This window comes from Patiria miniata, unplaced genomic scaffold, assembly GCF_015706575.1.
Source record: "Patiria miniata isolate m_02_andy unplaced genomic scaffold, ASM1570657v1 HiC_scaffold_20, whole genome shotgun sequence".
NCBI classification, from domain to species: domain Eukaryota; kingdom Metazoa; phylum Echinodermata; class Asteroidea; order Valvatida; family Asterinidae; genus Patiria; species Patiria miniata.
The window spans coordinates 11,632,121-11,651,297 of NW_024037059.1; the positions used below are offsets into that span (position 1 = coordinate 11,632,121).

The 19,177-nt window shown below is 41.6% G+C and overlaps 1 protein-coding gene and 1 pseudogene across 1 annotated transcript; one reads left to right on the forward strand and one right to left on the reverse strand.

Moving 5' to 3' along the window:
• Positions 1 to 427: 427 nt before the first annotated feature.
• On the reverse strand, positions 428 to 16,954 carry LOC119727802. The gene is made up of 4 exons (XM_038199869.1): positions 16,849 to 16,954; positions 13,923 to 14,211; positions 12,474 to 12,601; positions 428 to 506 (listed from the first exon to the last, which is right to left on the reverse strand). Exons 2-4 carry the CDS (start codon positions 14,097 to 14,099, stop codon positions 428 to 430), a joined length of 384 nt encoding a protein of 127 aa, XP_038055797.1. The 5' UTR covers positions 14,100 to 14,211; positions 16,849 to 16,954.
• Positions 5,330 to 6,263, forward strand: LOC119729111 (annotated as a pseudogene).
• Positions 16,955 to 19,177: the final 2,223 nt, after the last annotated feature.

A 19,177-nucleotide genomic window follows, 5' to 3' on the forward strand; every position in this document is an offset into this window, starting at 1 on the left:
AAAAGTAACAAAGAACTTTCTCCTTTCCATTGATGCTGGCGGTTACCGGTTTGATAACCCATTAAACTTACATTTTTTGTAATTGTTAAGGCCTGTTAACTGAGTTAAGCTTATCGCGGAAATAGATTTAATATTCCTTTTGAGAATGGGGCTGCGGTATATTATCATCACCACCATGGCCACATCAAAGGAACACACCAATCTCTACCTATCCACCGACAAAACAATCAACTCTCTCGGTCAGTAATGTATGATCTGCAAGACCCCATCATTATTGGCGGTATCAGAGCCATAGGCATCATAAACACTCACATAACTCGACCAATCATGCGGATGCTGGACACGGAACACATTTCTGTGATACAAACAAAGTGCCCACCACACAGATCTTCATACGTCAATAAGTCAATGGATGGTGGATCCGCAGCTACTGTTGGACAATAGTGCTGTCATGCTCGCGGATTTTGTCCCTGTAAGAGACGAGGTACATCAAGCGCTGTATGAGCCTGTAGAAGAGGAGATAGAATTTAATACAAGACAAGCTCTATCAATTATTCTACACAATGTGTATGTATGCATTGTAAGACAACTGAAAGATCATCTGCCAGGTGGAAAATTCCACCAACCAGATCGTATTCATCAGGAGACAAAGTCTTTTCCTAAGGATAATGTCCCTGCTGAAAGGGTGTTTGCAGGGCTGGACTACTTGAAAAGGAAAAGTCCAAACATTTCAGCGCTTGCAATGCAGGGGATCATCATGTGGACGCAAAACAAAACATTGGACTTCCTGGACACCTGTACGGATAGTGAAAAGGACGCTATAATCTACAAAGCTGCGAGAAATCGGAAAAAAATTCAAAAGCAGTATCAGGAAAAGGTACAGGGAATTAAAATTCAAAGACGTAAGGAGGTAGATGAACGAAAGAAAGCACAAGAGGAAAAAGAACGAAAGCTAGTTGCCTTGACTATTGACAATACTGATAATGTCCTCAAAATTTGCGGTGCAATATGCAAGTCGGCAGAGGAGGTGGATGACTTGATAAGTAGCAAGCAACACGAAGGTGATTCTTCTGTCAAGAAAGCTCTCCTCTCCCTGATCAAGTACTATAAATCGGTTAATCGCGGATTGGTTAAAGGGTCATTGTTTTTTGTTTCATCAGGAGGACAGCCTCTAGGTGCAGATGAACTTGCATGTACATGTAGGTTGAAAGAAATTATCAACTGCATCGATAAAACGGTCATCAATGATTCAGACATGTCAGAAGACAGTGCAGATGGGGACAAAGACAAAGAACAGAAGCTTTTCAGAGGACTTAAATAACAAGTCTCACACTGTTTGACTAATGTCTCTTTATATTATACATGTACATCAAAGTACGCCTACACTACATGTACGTGCATGATCCCAAACAGACTATTAGAACTACAGCTAAGTCTCTTTTCTCAATGTCTCCACATATTTCCAATGAAGCAAAACATAGCTCTTAGACTACACAACAGACCAGAGTTTACTGTAGTACCATTTTTGTGTACCATCCATCCAGTTAGATATTTCCATCTGAAATGCAATCATCAATATCAGAATACCTTCAAAGCCTAACTTATTTCAATTACATGTATATTGTATTGATGTCATGTACATGTACATGTGTACTATCAACTATTAATACCTTCATTATGATGATTTCTAATGTCTCACATTATATTTATGCAGGACGAACTACCACGACGTGTAAGAGACACCCAGTCCGTCAGGAACATCAAAGTAAAGGACGACAGTGGACAAATAAATGTTGCCTTATGGAACGATAAGGCAAAGAGCCTAGTCAAACTTGGAGATAAAGTGACAGTAACACATCTAAACACAAAACACAGCGACTTTCTCAAAGAAGTATCAGCTTCCTCAACAGTAAAAACAGCTATCAAGGTATGTATCTTAAATCATTCTATGTGTTGAGGTGGGGACAAACATCGTTTTCATCACTTGCTTTAATGCTTCACACAAAAGTTATCCACATTTTCTGATTTTTCCTAATGTTGCTAGTTGCTATTTTTGCAAGAACTTCTATTTAGGCAAGGGCATAGTTGACTTGTTTCCAACTACAGTACATTAGGCTAAAGTAATGATTGTAAATTGCTCGGTGCCAGGGCATTGTATTAAAAACACAGGCACATTTTATTTTTTATTTTAGCATGAGCGTCAACAAGTTGACTGCACTGTCTAAACATTACAAAGAGAATGGCTGCATTGCACGAAGACACAAGAATCAGGGCGCCGTCTTCAGGAATCACTTGACATACGATGGCCGTCTGAGGGCACAGACATTCATAAAGAATTATGCCAAAGTGAACGCCACCCTGCTACCTGGTCGCATCCCAGGCTATGCACGGGACATCAAGCTGCTTCCATCCCATGAGACGAAAGCTAATGTACATGTATGGAGGAAATACAAGGCAGCTATGGAGGAATCTGGTAAGCAAATTTCTTAGTGCCAATTGAGATGGTTCTTAGAGATGGTTTGCTTTTTTAATTGAACAAAATCAAAAAAGGTTTATGTGTTGTAACTGATAGAAAGGCAGCAGTAATTTACAACGGATACCTAGAACCATGCTTTAATAATATCTTCATGTATGTGAAATAAAATTAATAACATTTAATCCATTTTCTGGTTTCTCGTTCGTAGATTTCAGATCAATCGGCAAGTCAACCTTTCGAAAGCTGTGGAACGTGACCAGCCCTTTCATCATCTGCTGCAAACCAATGTCAGATGTTTGCTGGGTTTGCCAGCACAACAATAGTCTGCTATACAAATCTGCGAATCTGTCTGATGCGGAGAAGTCTGACCGTTGCAGAGCACAGCAAAACCATCTGGAGAAGGTAGCCATGGAGCGGGACCTGTACAGGCAGCAGTCAGGAACAGCGAAGGCCTCAGCAGAACAGCAGGGCATCAGAGGTCTGGGCAGAAATGCTCCTTGTAGTCGCAACATGGAGATGCACTACTCCTTTGATTTCGCCCAGCAAGTCAACTATCCTTCCGATCCACTTCAGCAAGGGCCAGTTTACTTCTTGACCGGGAGGAAGTGTGGTATCTTTGGAGTTCACTGTGAGGGTACTACTAAGCAGGTGAACTACCTAGTGGACGAGGCAGTGTCCATTTCCTAGGGGAGCAGTGCTGTTATCAGCTATATTCATCATTTTTTTGCCAGTTATGGTCTTGGTGAGACCAAGGTACATGTACATCTCCACTGTGATAACTGCAGCGGTCAGAATAAAAACAGTATGATGATGTGGTACATCCTGTGGAGGTGTACATGTATGCATGGGCTGCACTCATCTGTAGAGCTCCATTTCATGGTGGTTGGGCATACCAAATTGGCACCAGATTGGTGTTTTGGTTTGCTTAAACAGAGGTACAGGAAGACCCCGGTATCCAGCTTGGCGGAGATGGTTGGTGTGGTGACAGAGAGTACCCCGTCTGGGATCAACATCCCCCAGCTGGTAGGTGACGAGGCAGGCAACATCAATGTCAACCAGTAAGACTGGCAGGAATTCCTGTCGCCTTTCTTCAAGCCCCTCGTTGGAATCAAAAGTCATCAACACTTCCGGTGAGTACATTTGTTTGTAATAATAAATGCAGAAATGCAATCCCAGTTTGACCGTTGTGTTAGAATGGAATAAGACTGATAAAAGATCCATTTTGAATAACACATTTCCATCCGATGAGCCAATAATTTAACTTATTGAAACTTCATTTTTTATTGCAGATTTTCTTCAGATGAACCAGGAGTTGTATATGCACGCAAGACCTTGACAGATCCTGAAACACCCTATCAGCTGTTGAAGTCAGCTGCCAGATTGCCACCGGCGGAATTACCAGAGCCCCAAATCCCCCCCCCCCCCCAGGCTTGGATGCCAAGCGGCAGTGGTACATGTATCTCTACGAGAAAATCCGAGAGTTCTGTAGCGTCGACACGAGAGATACAGGGTGCCCTACATGTATGCCAGAGATGCCTAAGCCATAGTTTCCTAATTTTTGTTTTTAAAGCACTGTTTTGGGTCATGTAAAACTGAAAGTTGGGGAAAACGTTCATTTCAGGACCTTGAATGCTTGTTGTGTTGTTTTTTTTACTCTAAAACATGCATTTTTTTGGCAATATCAAAAACAAAAATTCCGCCTTAAAGAAGTAATGAACAAAATTGTTGTTATTTTTACCCTGAAACAATTTTCAATAACATTCATGATCTATAATGCTTGTGAAGAGATGTATTAATTGACAAATTATGTTGAACTGTTCATGGGGGGAAACATATTCCCAAAAATTCGGGATTTTTGTTTTCTAGTTTTTTTTTACAAAAAAAACACCTTTTTCACAGGTTTTTTTTTTATAGTTATTTAACAATTTAATTAAACCGTAGCAATTATGGGACATTAAAATTGTTGATTAAGTTCAACAGGTCAGAATCATATCTTTGTGTTTGCAGTGTTGTGTGTATTCAGTAACAACGGACTAAATTTTTAAAAGAGGCAAATGTTGCTAATTTATTCAGATATGCAAATGAGGGGTTATAATTATAACTTTGTTTGATTTAAAAAGAAGAAAATTGATGTCAATACCATTAGGAAGAACTTCTGAAAATTTCGAGGCAGTAGCATTTAAGGAACATACTGGTAACTAGGGACTTCTAAGTATCGTCGAATGGTGATTGAGTAATTTCTGAACAGGCAATTTCTCCAATAAGCATTGTGCACATTATGAAAATAAAAATTCTTCAAAATTTAAAAACTTTTCAATGCAATATCGCACAGATGTCTACCATGTATCAAAAGAAAGCTTGATTAACGCCCTTTCAAGCCATGTATAAAACTCAATGCAGATTTTGCCCCCCAAGTGACTCATTTTCGTAGAGCCCGTCACAAATGTCTTGTGAATCAACAAGAGTCGGATGAATCAACACAAGGATTGCTTGTTGGAAGTTTGTCGCCTTTGTGGTGAGAGTCGTGCCCAACAGAAGTATAGAAATCCTGTGCTGAAAGAGCGGTTTGCTGTGGACATCAAGGCTGCTTTTGACATCGCTGTAGCTGACAATGTGATAGGCATCTATCCTCCCTATGTGTGCAAGCCGTGTGAGCTGAAGCTAAGGAGACGGAAAGAAAACCGCACAAAGTGTAAAAAAGCTATTTGCAACATAAAAATCACCATCTTCGCTAACAGTTCATGTGACAGGTGCACTGGTGAAGTCGTTGTGACCTTAGATGATCACCACACTACGGCTGGGAAGTTTTCCTTCATGGTACTGTAAAAGTACACAGGGGTGATCTCTCACCTGCTACAAGCCAGTTAATAGGGAAGCAACAACGCAGTGGATCAGCATCATCCAATGCCCCAAATATTACCCTGTCAAAGCAGCAGCTACAGGAGAAGGTGGTAGATCTCCAGAGTGATAGAAGGAATTTACTGCGAAGAAATGCTGCACTGGAAACCAAAATATCGTCCATGATTGAAGCAGAAATCATTCACCTTACTCCTCTACAGGAGAAGAGAATGGAGGAGCAGGAATTTGCCAACTTAGATGAGACCCTCACCAACGACATTTTCGGGCAGGATACCCCAGCGAGGCTTCTTTGGGATCAACAGAAGAGTGCTGTTGCCAAGGGAAAACAAATGCACTGGCACCCTGCTGTCACCAGGTGGTGCATTGCAATGCATTCAAGGTCAGCGTCGGCCTACAACTTGATGAGGGGTTCTGGTTTCCTGCAGTTACTACATCCGAGTACACTTCACAGTTACACACACTTCGCTGATCCAAAGATCGGATTTAATTCAGCTTTACTGGACAGAGTTGTGGCGGAGATAACCATTAGTGGCAACCCAGAACAGTCGCAGAATGTTTGTCTGTTATTTGACAAAATGAAAGTCAAATCTGGATTGGTGTATTCTGTATGATCAGGCCAGATTGTTGGCTTCACTGATGTCGGAGGCATTGCTAATGAGATCAGTAGGTTTGAGAAGCACTGCAGGGGAGAGGAAGAGTCCGAGTTGGTGAGTCATGTGCTTGTTATCATGGTAAGAGGAATTGACAGCTCCCTTCACTCTCCTGTTGCCATGTATCCCACCACTGGAGTGACCAGCGAGCAGCGGTATCTGGATCTGGATCAATACTGCAAGTAATCTCCTGTTATGGGATGTATAGTTTGCAGGTGTGTGTGGCTGGGGGCACTAATAATAAGCTCTGCTTCTTATACTTGACAAGTTTAGTTTACGTAGATTATCCTTAAATGTATCAAGTGAAGGGGCCACTCTCACAGATACTAGGAGGAGGTTCCATTCTGCTGTAGTTCTTGGAAGGAAGGAGTACATGAACTTGCGGCTGTCCTTGTTTGCCGGTTGTCGTACAAAGGATGTTGATCCTGTTGTGCGAGTTTGTACACCCGTCATGCTTGCGGTATGATGAAGATGGTCAGAATTTACTGCTGCTCTGTGATGTATGGATTTGTAAAGGAAAAACAGGCGTGCAACCATTCTGCGTGTCTCCAACTTAGCCTTGAAATCATGGAGGACACACTATTGGTCTTGGTGTATTGGTTTGTCACAAATCTAGCGGCTCTGCGCTGGACTGCCTCGAGTTGAGATGAGTGTTTTTTATCCCTGCTTGTGGGGATGTGTCTGATATGTGGATACAGCCGGGATGGCTGTGCGGGTATTTGTAACAGATGGGGCCTCATCAAACAAAGTTTTATAGGTTTCATTCTGGATGCCTTCACGACAAGTCACCCAGCTTCATCTACTCTACAGCCAATCCCGATGACCCAAGTCGCAAAATTTTCTTCATCTTTGATGTGCCGCATCTGCTCAAAACAAAACGCATCAATTTTGAGAATATGGGGTACAACAACAACTCAACAAGTACATTTTATTTACATCTGCACTAGAAAGCAGGAGGTCGTGGGTTCGAGTCCCACCCGAGTGATTTGTTCCAACTTTCACTCGGGCGGTAACACACTGAGTATACAGTGTTAAAACGTCGATGAAGGGCAAAACCTTTAATTTAATATATTTTATTTGCCACTATATCCTAATGTCAGACACCCCTGCTCAAGAAAGACTTTTTGGGCTCACAAACTGAAAGGTAACGGATTGCTGGGAATTTGGTGTGTTTTTTTAACTCATCTGCAGTTTTTCTTATCACAAAAGTGAAAAAAAAAAATCTCTTGACAATTCATGTTCATCAAGGTTCAATTTTTTTTGGATTGGCAGGTCCTCAGCAGCATTGTGGCGAATGTCTTGGAGTCCTTTGGTCAAGTTGGAACTGCATCAACAGTCAAGTTCATCAGGATGCTCGACCAGTTTTTTGATTGTCAAACTTGAATCAGGGAAGGCGCACCAGGAAGCCCGCTTTGGCACCGTACACAAGTGTGGATGATTGGCATGTCAAGATGAGTTTTACTCTACACTGCTCACATGTTGGATAATATTTTAAAGATTAATTGGTCTCGGTAATGTCATGGAGCTATAAATTTGGTTATATTGTACAGTCAAGTTTGTTAGGAAATTGTGCATTATAATGCTGTCTTTTACTTCTTTCAGAATGTAAAAGTTTGCAACATGATGACATTGGGTTTCAAAATATTTTATTTTGATGACAGGTGTGTTTGAATTTGAAGAATAAGAATACCAGTAGGACAGCCAAGTTGGAAGTTTTTGTTTTTCAAAATCAAACATTTTATAATTTACTCCCTCTACTGTTGTTGACCTGTATTTTTTTATGACCATTTCAGTTGCTGAAGGACGACTTCCTTGGATTCCTGATGGAGTGGCAGAATGAAGTTAAAGCTCTTCCTGATCTACATGTATTCTAGATGACATCACACGCAAAAAAATGTGCCTGAGTACCGAAACCTTGGATGGTCTTACCATAACAGGTAAATAATGCCTCCGATTTCCCCCTCTTAATGCCCTCTTTTGGCCCAGTGTTGTCACTGTGTTGATGGGAAGAGGCCTATTCTGACAAAGTATCTGTGTTTTGGGGTAGTCACAAAAGAAAGGCATGTCACCTTTTCACGCATGCTAGAACTTGAACTGAATGTTGTCAAATACCCAGAAAGAATGTTGGCTGAAAGAAAAATGTTGGTAACTCCCCATTTTTGAGACAGACAAGGACACACATGTATCCAACTAGATTTTTTTTTAGGCACATGTATGTCAAAACGACAAAACTGGCAAATTTTTTGGTCCAACGAGAAGTTGCATGCCTTAAACTTTTATGTTTGTAACCTCCTCTTTAATTTCTTTTCCTCTCTATAGTTCACTTCTTCGTAGAACTTGCCAACATCTTACTGTCATCCACAAACATCAAGTTTCTGCTGAGTGAGAAGCTGAACCAAGATCCTCTGGAGGAGTACTAACAGCAAGCAGGGGGGATCGTGGGAATCCTGGGACAATCCCACCGTTGAACAGTTCAGCCACAATATGTTGGCATTGCATGTTGCATCGTCATGTACAAATGTACTAAGGTCTCTAAACGAGGGAACATTTGGAAGTAAAACCGAGATGATGGTGGTTACACAATAGATTCAACCCCTCTTCCTAAAAGAAAGTAAATATCACCACTAACAGCGGCAACCCTCATAGCCTTCAGCCCTTTGTAGTATTATTTTGTAGTATCAGATCCCTCAAGAGACAACTGACTCGGAGAGAGTATGTGAAGCAAGTGATAGTGCAACATGATCTTGTTCCAAAAGGTTAGACTTTTCTTCTTCCCTCTTAACACTGTGGAGCCTACACAGTATGTTAAGGAACAGCTAAAGCATATCGTAGCCAAGTTTGCCATCTACCAAGGACCAGATTACAGCAAGCCTACAAAAACTGCCCGCTTTGCCAGGGAGAGTGCATGTATGTCCGACAACAGAGATTAAAGCAACCACAAGCAGAATAACACACAGCCTCCAACATCAATCTTGCACGGGTCAAGACATTTTCTTCAATTCTAGTTGCGCTACATTGAGTACACGTTTACTCTTAAGAGATTTTGAACATGCCAGTGATTTTGGAAAAAGCGACAGAATCTTTTGTACAAGTCAATGATTACTTCAAGTTTGCAGGGTATCAAAGTATGACTATCACTCCTTTAGACTTCTTGCTACATGTATGGTTAAGTGTCGGCTCTCTTCTGGATGCTTACAACGAATGCATTAATTAATGGGTCAGATCCTATCTTGAATAGAAGGACTTGGAAGTACGTCAAGATTACAGGGGGAGTTTTCCAGGGTGTGAAATTGGGGATGACCTTCACAATCAACTTGAACCGTCTTAACCCTAAAAGGGCCGGGGGGATCCGCCCCCCCCTCAACATTTTCCGTGATAGCCTCTAAAAAAAATTTTTTCACGACCCGAGCTGTTATGACTTTTTAGCCTCGAGCTTTGCGCATCTTTTGATACCAAACACATAAAAATCGGACCACGGGTTGCCGCGTAGCGAAAAATTTTCCGGCGCTACGCGCCGTGAAAACTGAATTTTCGCATATACGTCGTGTACACAGAGCAGAATTGCCATTCGTACATATGAATAATTAATTAGCCATAATTCCAAAACCCTTAGACCTATAGTCATGACATTTCTTGGGTATGTCAAGGAAGAGTTGCTCTATGCATGTATCGAGTTTCAAAATTTTTCGTCACTCGATGGCCGAGATCTTAGGGGGGGCCGAATCCGCCCCCCCCCCGGCTGAGAGATGGTCAAAATAACCCGGCCCCTTTAGGGTTAAGGAGCAGCCATATAAGACGGGTGGGCAGTTTGTTACATGGTCCTTCTGTTTTTGCCGCCACGACGGGCAAAAACGTTGACCCAGCTGACATACAATAGGTGAAGCTGACATTCGAGCAAATTTGATCAAGGTTAGTTCAACAGGGAAAATCTTATACATGTAGGCCAACATAAGTAATGGTTACATATTAAAGGTGAACACAAACCCGCCAACTTCATAACACGTTACAGAATGGAAAAGGTTTCTGTTTTTCTGAACATGCTAGAATCAGTTTTTCTGAAAAATCATGCCACCTCATGTCACCTTGAAGGGAAAAAAGAAACAAACGATGCAGAAGTAAGAGAAAATTCACTAAAGTTTTGCATTATTTTCTAAGTGATTTATTTGTTGAAAACTTAAGGTTGACCACAAATAAAAGTCGTTCATAAGACTTTAAGTAAACGGTTGGCATATGATCACAAAGATTAACCAAGCAAGCACATTCTAGGGTTCAGCCAATCAGAACTTGAAGGCAGTTCAGAAAAGAGTGCAACAGGCTCAAAGGCTTTGAAAGAGTGGGATCGGCTCAATCTTATAAGACGGTCTCAAATAAGTTTCAATCATGTGACAGATCAACCAATCATAACACAGGAGGCAAGTTTCATAGAAAACAAGCGGCACGTTTTAAAGTCTTGAGATCCTTGGGTCAGGAGTTGCACCAACTTAACACACACTTGGAAAAGGAATGTTCTTCAGTTCCTGCCCATCGCTATTGCAGAGAAGACACACACTTTCAAGTTAGTTAAATGGCAGCCCACATGTTGAACGGTGTTGTCAATCGCTGCATATTGAATTCCATAAGCGAGGTAAATGCACGCGATCAATGCGCCCGGCCCCTTGTCCATCCATGAATTCTGAATTCTGACTGGATGGCACAAGATTCCCAACAGCCTCCCGTAAGGGATTATAACAGAAGTGGAAGCACCCCGAGAGCAAAGAAGCTCCCTTCACCAAAGACACATGCGGCTGGAAACGACTCCGACGAAAGTATTGGGGCTTTCAGTAAGTAACAACAGCGGGAAAAAAAATTGCTAGAAGTACAGGGTATTTTCATAATGAAAAGTTGATATAGGCAAACGAACATAAGCTCAAGTACGTGGGGCGCTGCATACACACACTACAGAACACACGTTACACACATTTAGGCCTATATACAATGGCGCGCATTTATATACAATGTACATAATAACTAATCAAACACTGACGGGCTATATTTTTTACAAGCCAAAATGGTCGTCGGAATTTTTGTTTCTTATATTAGGATCAGCGTTTAAAGAAATTTATCAACTTTATGAATGTCGTCAGCCCAAGCTTGTTGAACTTTTCGTTTTGACGCTGTAGTAAAAAACGCCTGAACATGGGTGCTAAGAAACTAGTTTACACTTCGTGGATGTGCACTACTGAATAGGAGCACAAAGCATGGATGTGTTTTTTCAAACTAAAATGGTCGTTATTGGCCGAGCACTGTCAATGACAAATTTCATCTCTATAGAAAGCTGAAGATGTCTTCTTTCATGTTCTGATCACCCCAGATTTGTACGTTGCCTATTTTTTAAGATATGCCTGTTTTGGTCTCTCAACGACGCACGCGCACCCATACTGAGCGTGTACACCCAGTGATGCGATGAGCAAATGTTCAAAACTTTTAATTATGCTTAGGGTTCTTGGATATGACGGTCAGCCGAACAGAGTCAGCCCAACCAGTCAGTAGCCAATGGTTCAACTGAACAACCCCAACATCATAATGAGCCAGTAACTGATGCTCCAACCAAGTAGCCCCAACAGCTGTATCAAGACATTCCCCCACTAACTTTTATGGGACTGGTAAGCACTGTAGAAATTTCAAATGATAACATGAGGGACATCATCTTATTTTGAATTTTGAATTATCAAAGGCATGCCCAAAGTAAATCACAGAACAAAGGGGCGAATCCTAAGTCAGGTCATAGTGTGAAATACATGTCTAGTACTATCAGGGGTACTACCAGTCAAGATTGACCATGCAGAAACACTGTAATCAACTTCCGAACCCTAACCCCCTAGTAGTTCCTCAGGACTACCGGTATCCTGCTAAATCCAACAGAGTCCAACCGGACTTTCCTGCTCAATCCACTGTGCCTCATTTTCAGTTGTCTGCTGAATCCAACGGAGTCCAACATGGCGTTTTAATGCCATTCAGTTGCCTGCTGAATCCAACATTTTGCATGGGGAATGTACACAAGGGGTTTACTGCTCAATCCAACAGGCTCCATCGAGTAAAGTTGGATCCTGTTGGATTCAGCAGGGTTAAGGTTAGCTTAATTCAAGAAGTGCTGCAGACTCAGTCACAGTTCCCATCTCGAAGAAGCTATGCATGTACATGTACTTTGCTAATTTGCATACAATACACAATGTAGTTTCAGAATAAACTGCAATAAAGTTGCCTCATCAAAAAATCAAGGGCTTGAATAATGGTAACATACCTGTATGCATGCTCAACTATTCGCAAAAGTATTACAATTTTATGACAAACACTTTTTTTTTGAGGGGGAGGGGGTTGAATGAACTAAGAGAACTAGGAGAACTAAGTCTTACCGAATAATGATGTGTTATTTTCCTATGACTGTGGGCAAGCTTGTAAATTTTCAGTTGAAAGATCACCATCTACTACAAGTTCCAAACAAGACTTACCTGCCTTGAAGCAAGGAAACAGGGGATAGGGCTGAGTTACATGCACCAAACCTGAACAGAGTCATGGGCTGGGAAAGCTGCTTCATCAGAACAGGAACTGGATAGATGTAGGGACTTGCATGCAGCAACTGAAATACATGTTGAAAAAAGAAGGGGATAACAAACAAACAAATTAAACATCATAAAAAATTAACACAGGTAAAGAACAGAATTACTTAAACAGGAAAATGGTGCTTCTGCCCATGGGCAAGACACTAAACTACAATTGTCTCTGTCCACCCAGTATGAATGGGTATACCTGTGAGGGTAGAGGACTGAATGTGAGCTGATATCAGCTGCCGTGCATTGAAGGAACAACATGCAAACATAGGCCAAGATGCAACATCACAAGTCCTAAACAGGAATGTCCCTTGCCATACTTGCATTTGGAAGCTTAAAGTTCATGGACCAAAGGAAAACACACATAACTTACATGTAAGCGTGTTTCATGTACATTTATAGTTTTTCACGTAGTCTATAACATGTACTATTGTTAAAAGTGTGGATTCGGAACTACAAATCTGTTACGCTGGTCAAAAAGTGTGGATTTGGAATGCAGAATCTTCAGTAAAGTGTGGATTCGGAATTACGAATCCACACTTTGAACACGTCTGACAATTGTTCTCCATAATGAGCATTAATAGGACCATATGCGTGAAAACGTTCCTTCCAAAATTACCAATGCATCTTCACTGTCAGATTCTCTGCCGTCGATCACTGCAAAACGTACTTCGAGTCAGAAAGAAATCATCGTCTGAACTATCCACATGTCGATGGAAGGAGCCGGGAAAAATATTGCAACCTGATGCCACTTTTTTCTTCATTTGTCATCTCAATGATGGTCATTCATTGCAAAAATGACGATAAGACATGAATCTGGGACTGAGAAATATTTCCAATTTTGTCAGGAAATACCTTTTCTTGACTCTCCATAGACTTTGTACACAATCGCGGAAGTGGCGTCAGGTTGCAACATTTTTCCCAAGTCTTTTCATCCCCACTTACTGTTAATGCCAATACTTCTTTTGACGCAATGGTTTAAGTCGAAGAATACACTCGAAAGTGTAGATTCTTAATTTACGAATTCACTCGGCGCTTCGCACCTCGTGAATTCTTAAATTACGAATCCACACTTTCTTGTGTGTTCTCCTTAACTGAACAGTGGACACGTTGCCCAAGCCAGATATTTGGGGGGTTTTCAGGGATGGTTCAGTTTGGGTCAATTCAGGTCAGTTTTTGCTTGAATTTTTGTCAGGTCGGGTCGCGTCGGTTTAGAGGAGTTCAGATCAGTTTCGGTTCAGATTCTGTTTATCTCTACAATGTTTCGGGTCGGTTTGGCCTGGTCAACCGGACCCGATGCACAATATTAGTTCCCAGCAGCTTAGAAGGGTAACAAGGAGCTTGCCTCACATCAATGTGTTGACAGGAGATGTTGATGCACCCTACGTTTGAAGGAGCACCACTGTCTTTCATCTCTCCCACTTCACAATCTGGGAGACTGTTCCAGACATGGACTGCAGTGTGGATGAAGGTTCTGCCGGTGGAGTAGGTCCTGGGGACTGGCTTGGAGAGTGCATGGCTAGGCATTGACAAACTGAGGCGTGTTGCGTGTCATATCTCATCATAGAGCAGGGGAGCATCTAGCCTTCAAGCCTGGTGTCCTAACAGAAATGAGACCTGTAAAACACTGGCTTCAAAGCTGCAAATTAAATGACAAAGTCCGAGTTTAAATCAAATAAATAGTCCATGGTCCAGACCAAATGTCAGTACCATCTGAGGTGGCAAAACTTACAAATGCAATTGGTGGGAAATTATTTGTTTTATCACCATAAGTCAAAATAAAATGATAGCCTTTCGTAGTGAGTAATATATTTTTGAAAGCAGGTACCCTTTTATACCTTAAACCCTATGCAGGCTTCACAGTGCCCCTCTTCATCAATACAGGTTTTTTAAAAAGGTTTGAAAATCAAAATCTAGGGTTTTAAAGCTTTTCCAGAAGGCCTTTTTTATGCAAAATCTTGCAACCTTTCAGCATGAGGTAGAAATATAGCGAATTGCTTACCTCCAGTTCTCCACACTAGATTATAGAAACCCTCTTGTGAAAAATCTTAGAGAGGTAGGACTATATCATTGATGTGGTTATTTTGGAATATAGATATAAGTGCGGGTCACTGATAGAAACGTTTGAACTTGCCACCTCGGATGGGGAAAAAATTCCATACTGGGCCACCACTAACCTGCTGCCAAACACACCAATTTTTACCTTACCTTGTGATTTCAACCAAGATGAATCCAGGAAACCTCGGCAATGCAACTTTGTGGCCAGTACGGAATTTTTTTCAAATTTCATTACATACTGGTACATACTTCAACATTCCATCTCAGAATCATACCCGAAAAGTTACAAGCTGCAATTAGGCCACAAAAAAAAAAAAAAATAGTTCTGCTTCCGATTACATGGCATTCGAAAATAGGTAGGTAGGGATTTTTTGGTGTGTACAATCATATGGAGACGTCTGCGTGATAGTCAAGGGTCAACGGTAGAAATTGACAGTTTTGGGTGTTTTTTCCTGTCATTTTTCCCATGTAAAAAATTAGTGTAGGGGCTGTCAGAATAGGGTAGGTAGGGAAACCGGAAGCAGAAATATTATTTTTTTTGCCTTAGCTCCACCCAGACGCCACTGCAGCGCCGTGTACAAATTAAGTCTATGGAGAGTCAAGAACATTCTGAAAGTATTTCCTAACAAACAATTGTTTCTCAGTCCCAGATCATGTCTTTTCAACATGTTTGCAATGACTGCCGGAAAGAATTCCATACACGGCCTACACAAACCCGGTACATGTATACCGTTAGTTCGTTTTACCGTTTTAGATTTTCTCCAAAAAAAACACAGTTAACGAACCATTGACTCTTTTGTCGTTTTACAGTTTTGTTAAACGGTCAAACGGTATTAAGTCACAAAAAACAATGACCTTTTTGTTATTTTTTAAATTGTAAAAAGCGATAAACAGTTAGTTGCTTTACTTTTAGAGTGTTGTTTTACAAAAACATGACAATGACAAAACAGTCAATAGTCTTGTCGACCATTTTTGGATTCAGGTTTGGCAATTAAGCAATGCACCTTGGAATGTTAATGTGTCCTTGTGATCGATTCACTGCCTGGGAAGTTGCCCTTCTTACAATTATGTCGTTCTCACGACAGAATTTGCGAATATTGGCTATTGAAGAGCCGCGCCAAACTCCAATTTCCTTCAAAATATCTGCAACTTCTTCATACGTCTTACCACCCTGTATCCTTTCTGAAATTTCCTCCTTGAAATTTTCCAGCGCCATTTTTGCTTGCAACTCTCTAAGCCCCGCCAAAAATGTCAGTACATGTAGATGGGGGTCAGGGTTACGCCAGGAATCACACCACGCATTAATTATGCCGAGATAACACTTCTTCGTGCACGGCATGGTCCCCATCCACCCTCCCCCCTTGCCCACCACCACAAAATGCACCACGGACTGTTAACTATGACACTGAAATAAAAAATAAAAACCGTCTACAGGTATTCAATACTGACCGTTATGCAGTTTTTGTGTAAAACTGAAAAACAAAAATCACTGATCGTTATGCTGTATTAAATTTTACTAAACTGATAAAATGAAATAACCGTATTTATCTTAATACCGTTTGACCGTTTTACAAAACTGTAAAATGACACAACGGTCAATGGTTCGTTTACTGTTTTTTGTTTTTGAGAAAATCCAAAACGGTAAAACGAAATAACTGTATGTCCCGGGATTCTACACTCATATTCTTTAATATGACAAGTACCAAAAAGTGAAAATCTGATGAAGAAACACCAAATTAGGTGATACTTTTGATAATTAATACTTTATGCTAACTTTTTCTGTCATGGCCCATAAACTTTGTGCAGGAGGTCTGAGTAGAGGCCGTGTATGGAATTCTCTCCCGACTGACCTTCACCAATGAAAAAAAAAAAAGTTGCACCAGGATCCAGCATTCTTTCCAAGCCCTAGTCCCATAAATGTGACTGAAATACTGGATTACCTCCGTGTATCAGTCACAGAGCCACGTACGGCCTGTGAGCGGAGCCTCCCGTTGCTAGGGGAGCCGAAAATTAATTAAAGATCGAAATTATTTTGTCAGCAGAAAATCAACCCAGCTTTAGTATGACTGCTAAATAGCATTTCAGTCACATTTATGGGACTATCCAAGCCCCCACCCCCCTCCCCCACCCCCCTCCCCAGCTGAGTAAACCTCAAAGACAGTCACCTTTGACAAGCCTGAATCTGCCATTCACGACACTCAAAAATTAGACCACACACCTTCAGTTTTGGGAATCTCACTGTAAAGTAGTCATGGTAGTGATGCTTGGGAACCCCGCATTTGACCGCATTTGTCTGACAAGAGTCTGAAAGGTCACAGGCCTAGACGTCAACAGTCAAGTCAGCATTACATGGCGTCGATTCCTTGGACCAGCACTCTACGGCAGGGTGTCCCATTCTCTGCAGCTGCAGTGCGTGCCCATGTACAGAATGGAGCTACACGGCACGTGCAGCGATCATGCATGCTCGTCGGGAAACATGATCATTAGTATCGACATTAGTTAGTTAACTTTTATAGACCCGTGAAAACGCCACGTTCACGGGTCTAGTTACACACTACATACTCCTAGAACTATGAGGCTCCGCTCACGCGGAGCCTCATAGTTCTAGGAGTACACACTACAGTGAACATCTTGAACATCTACGAGAAGGCATCGCTGAAAACCTCACAAACGCAAGATGTGCAACTGCATCGGAAAACCACGGAAGAAAACCAAACGAATTCCGATTTTACCATGAAGGAATTTTACGAACATAAGTTTCATCATGGTTTCATGGACTCGAGCCGCATACCACCGTACCGCCACACGCGAACTAGCTGGACTCTCGAGTCTCGACTGCGGTTGTTTACAAAAAGTAACCAGTAACTTTCAACAGCGCCACCACTTGACCAAGAAATTTGTACGCACATTGTTTTTAAAAACTTTTCAGCTGGTAACAATACTGAACATAATCTTGGTTGGGATTGTATCCGTGTATGATGGTGTAAACATAAACAGAATTGTCAACATTACATCAACCCCTAAAATCATTCATTAATTTCCAGCCAAGCTTGTCAAGTTCCATTTTGAGCAGCAACGTCGCAAGGTTGGATCCAGAACACAATTTTTGGGGGGCAAACAAAATTGTGATCCCCAAATAGTGTGTCAAAAACATTACGGCGTGGGGTTCGGGGCCCGCTTAAGGGCCCCGAATTTTGTTTGGATTCAAGGGGCCGTATCATAAGTCCGACGCCTCATAGGTCCGACAACAGAAAAACGAGGCGTTTAATTTGTCGGACTTACGAGGCGTCGGACTTACGAGGCGTCGGAGCTATGAGGTGTCGGACTTATGAGGCGTCGGACCTATGAGGCGTCGGACTTATGAGCGGACCCCGGATTCTAGATGCTCGGTGGTGCGATCTGAGGCAATTTTTTTTTGGGGGGGGGGGGGGGGAGATGGTGGTGTACTCATTGCCTGCCTTTATTGGGGGGGGGGGGGCATCCCCCCCGGGTCCGCCCTTGCAACGTCGTTGCTCATTGCAATGTGATGTAAATAAAGCCACTTTGAACATTAATATCTGCACCTTTTCCCCTTTTATATACATTATCGGTTAGTGCAGTATCCGTTCTGTTTTTAATTACATTAGCTGTCCTCACGTGATACACCGATTAGAAATGTACTACACTATCAGTACGTATAGTAGTCTACGGTCGCCATCTTTTACATGATTTACCAGCCCGAGTCCAGAGGATTGAAACCGCTTCAAGTTGACAGCGCAAATTCCACATTTTAATTTAGGGTAATATTTTGGCCACCACACATGAAATTTTAATAAACCAATAATTAATAATGGTTACGTTTCTATAATCCGACATCTCATTGGTCCGACGTCGACTGGTTCAGGTTGACTGACCCTAACCCTAAACCTAACACAAACCCTAACCGTCGGACCAATGGGACGTCGGCGGCCCAATGGGACGTATTGACCAATGGGACGCAGGGCCTGAGACCAATATGGCCGTCGGACTAGGGGACGTCCCCATAATTCACTTTCATCTCTTTTAGTTTAGTCGGAAAAGGGGGGTATCGTGCACCCTCGGAAATCAATTTCTAATCAACGTGTCTAGGTCAGAAAAAATGCGTAGAAAACGATTTGCTATGTTAAAAAATTCAAAAAATGTCCCACGTATTGTTTTTATGCAAATTAGTGCCGCCATTACCGAAAAATCTATTTTTAATTATATCTCAGCCAATATTGCAGATAACTGAACGAACTAGGTGTCTAAACCCATGTTTTCAAGGTCAGAGATCACAATAAAACTATTTTGGAAGTCACCACATGTGTCTGTGGCATAGGAATATGCAAATTAGTGCCGCTAATACCGGAACATCATGTTTTTGGCATATCTCGGCCAATATAGAACATAACTACACCAGTAAGGTGTCTAAACCCATGTTTTGATGGTCAAGTATCATTAGAAGACCATTCACGAAGTAACTATGTGTGTCTTTGGCATGAAAATATGTAAAATATTAAGTGTCGGTTTATCAGATATTTGATTTTTAG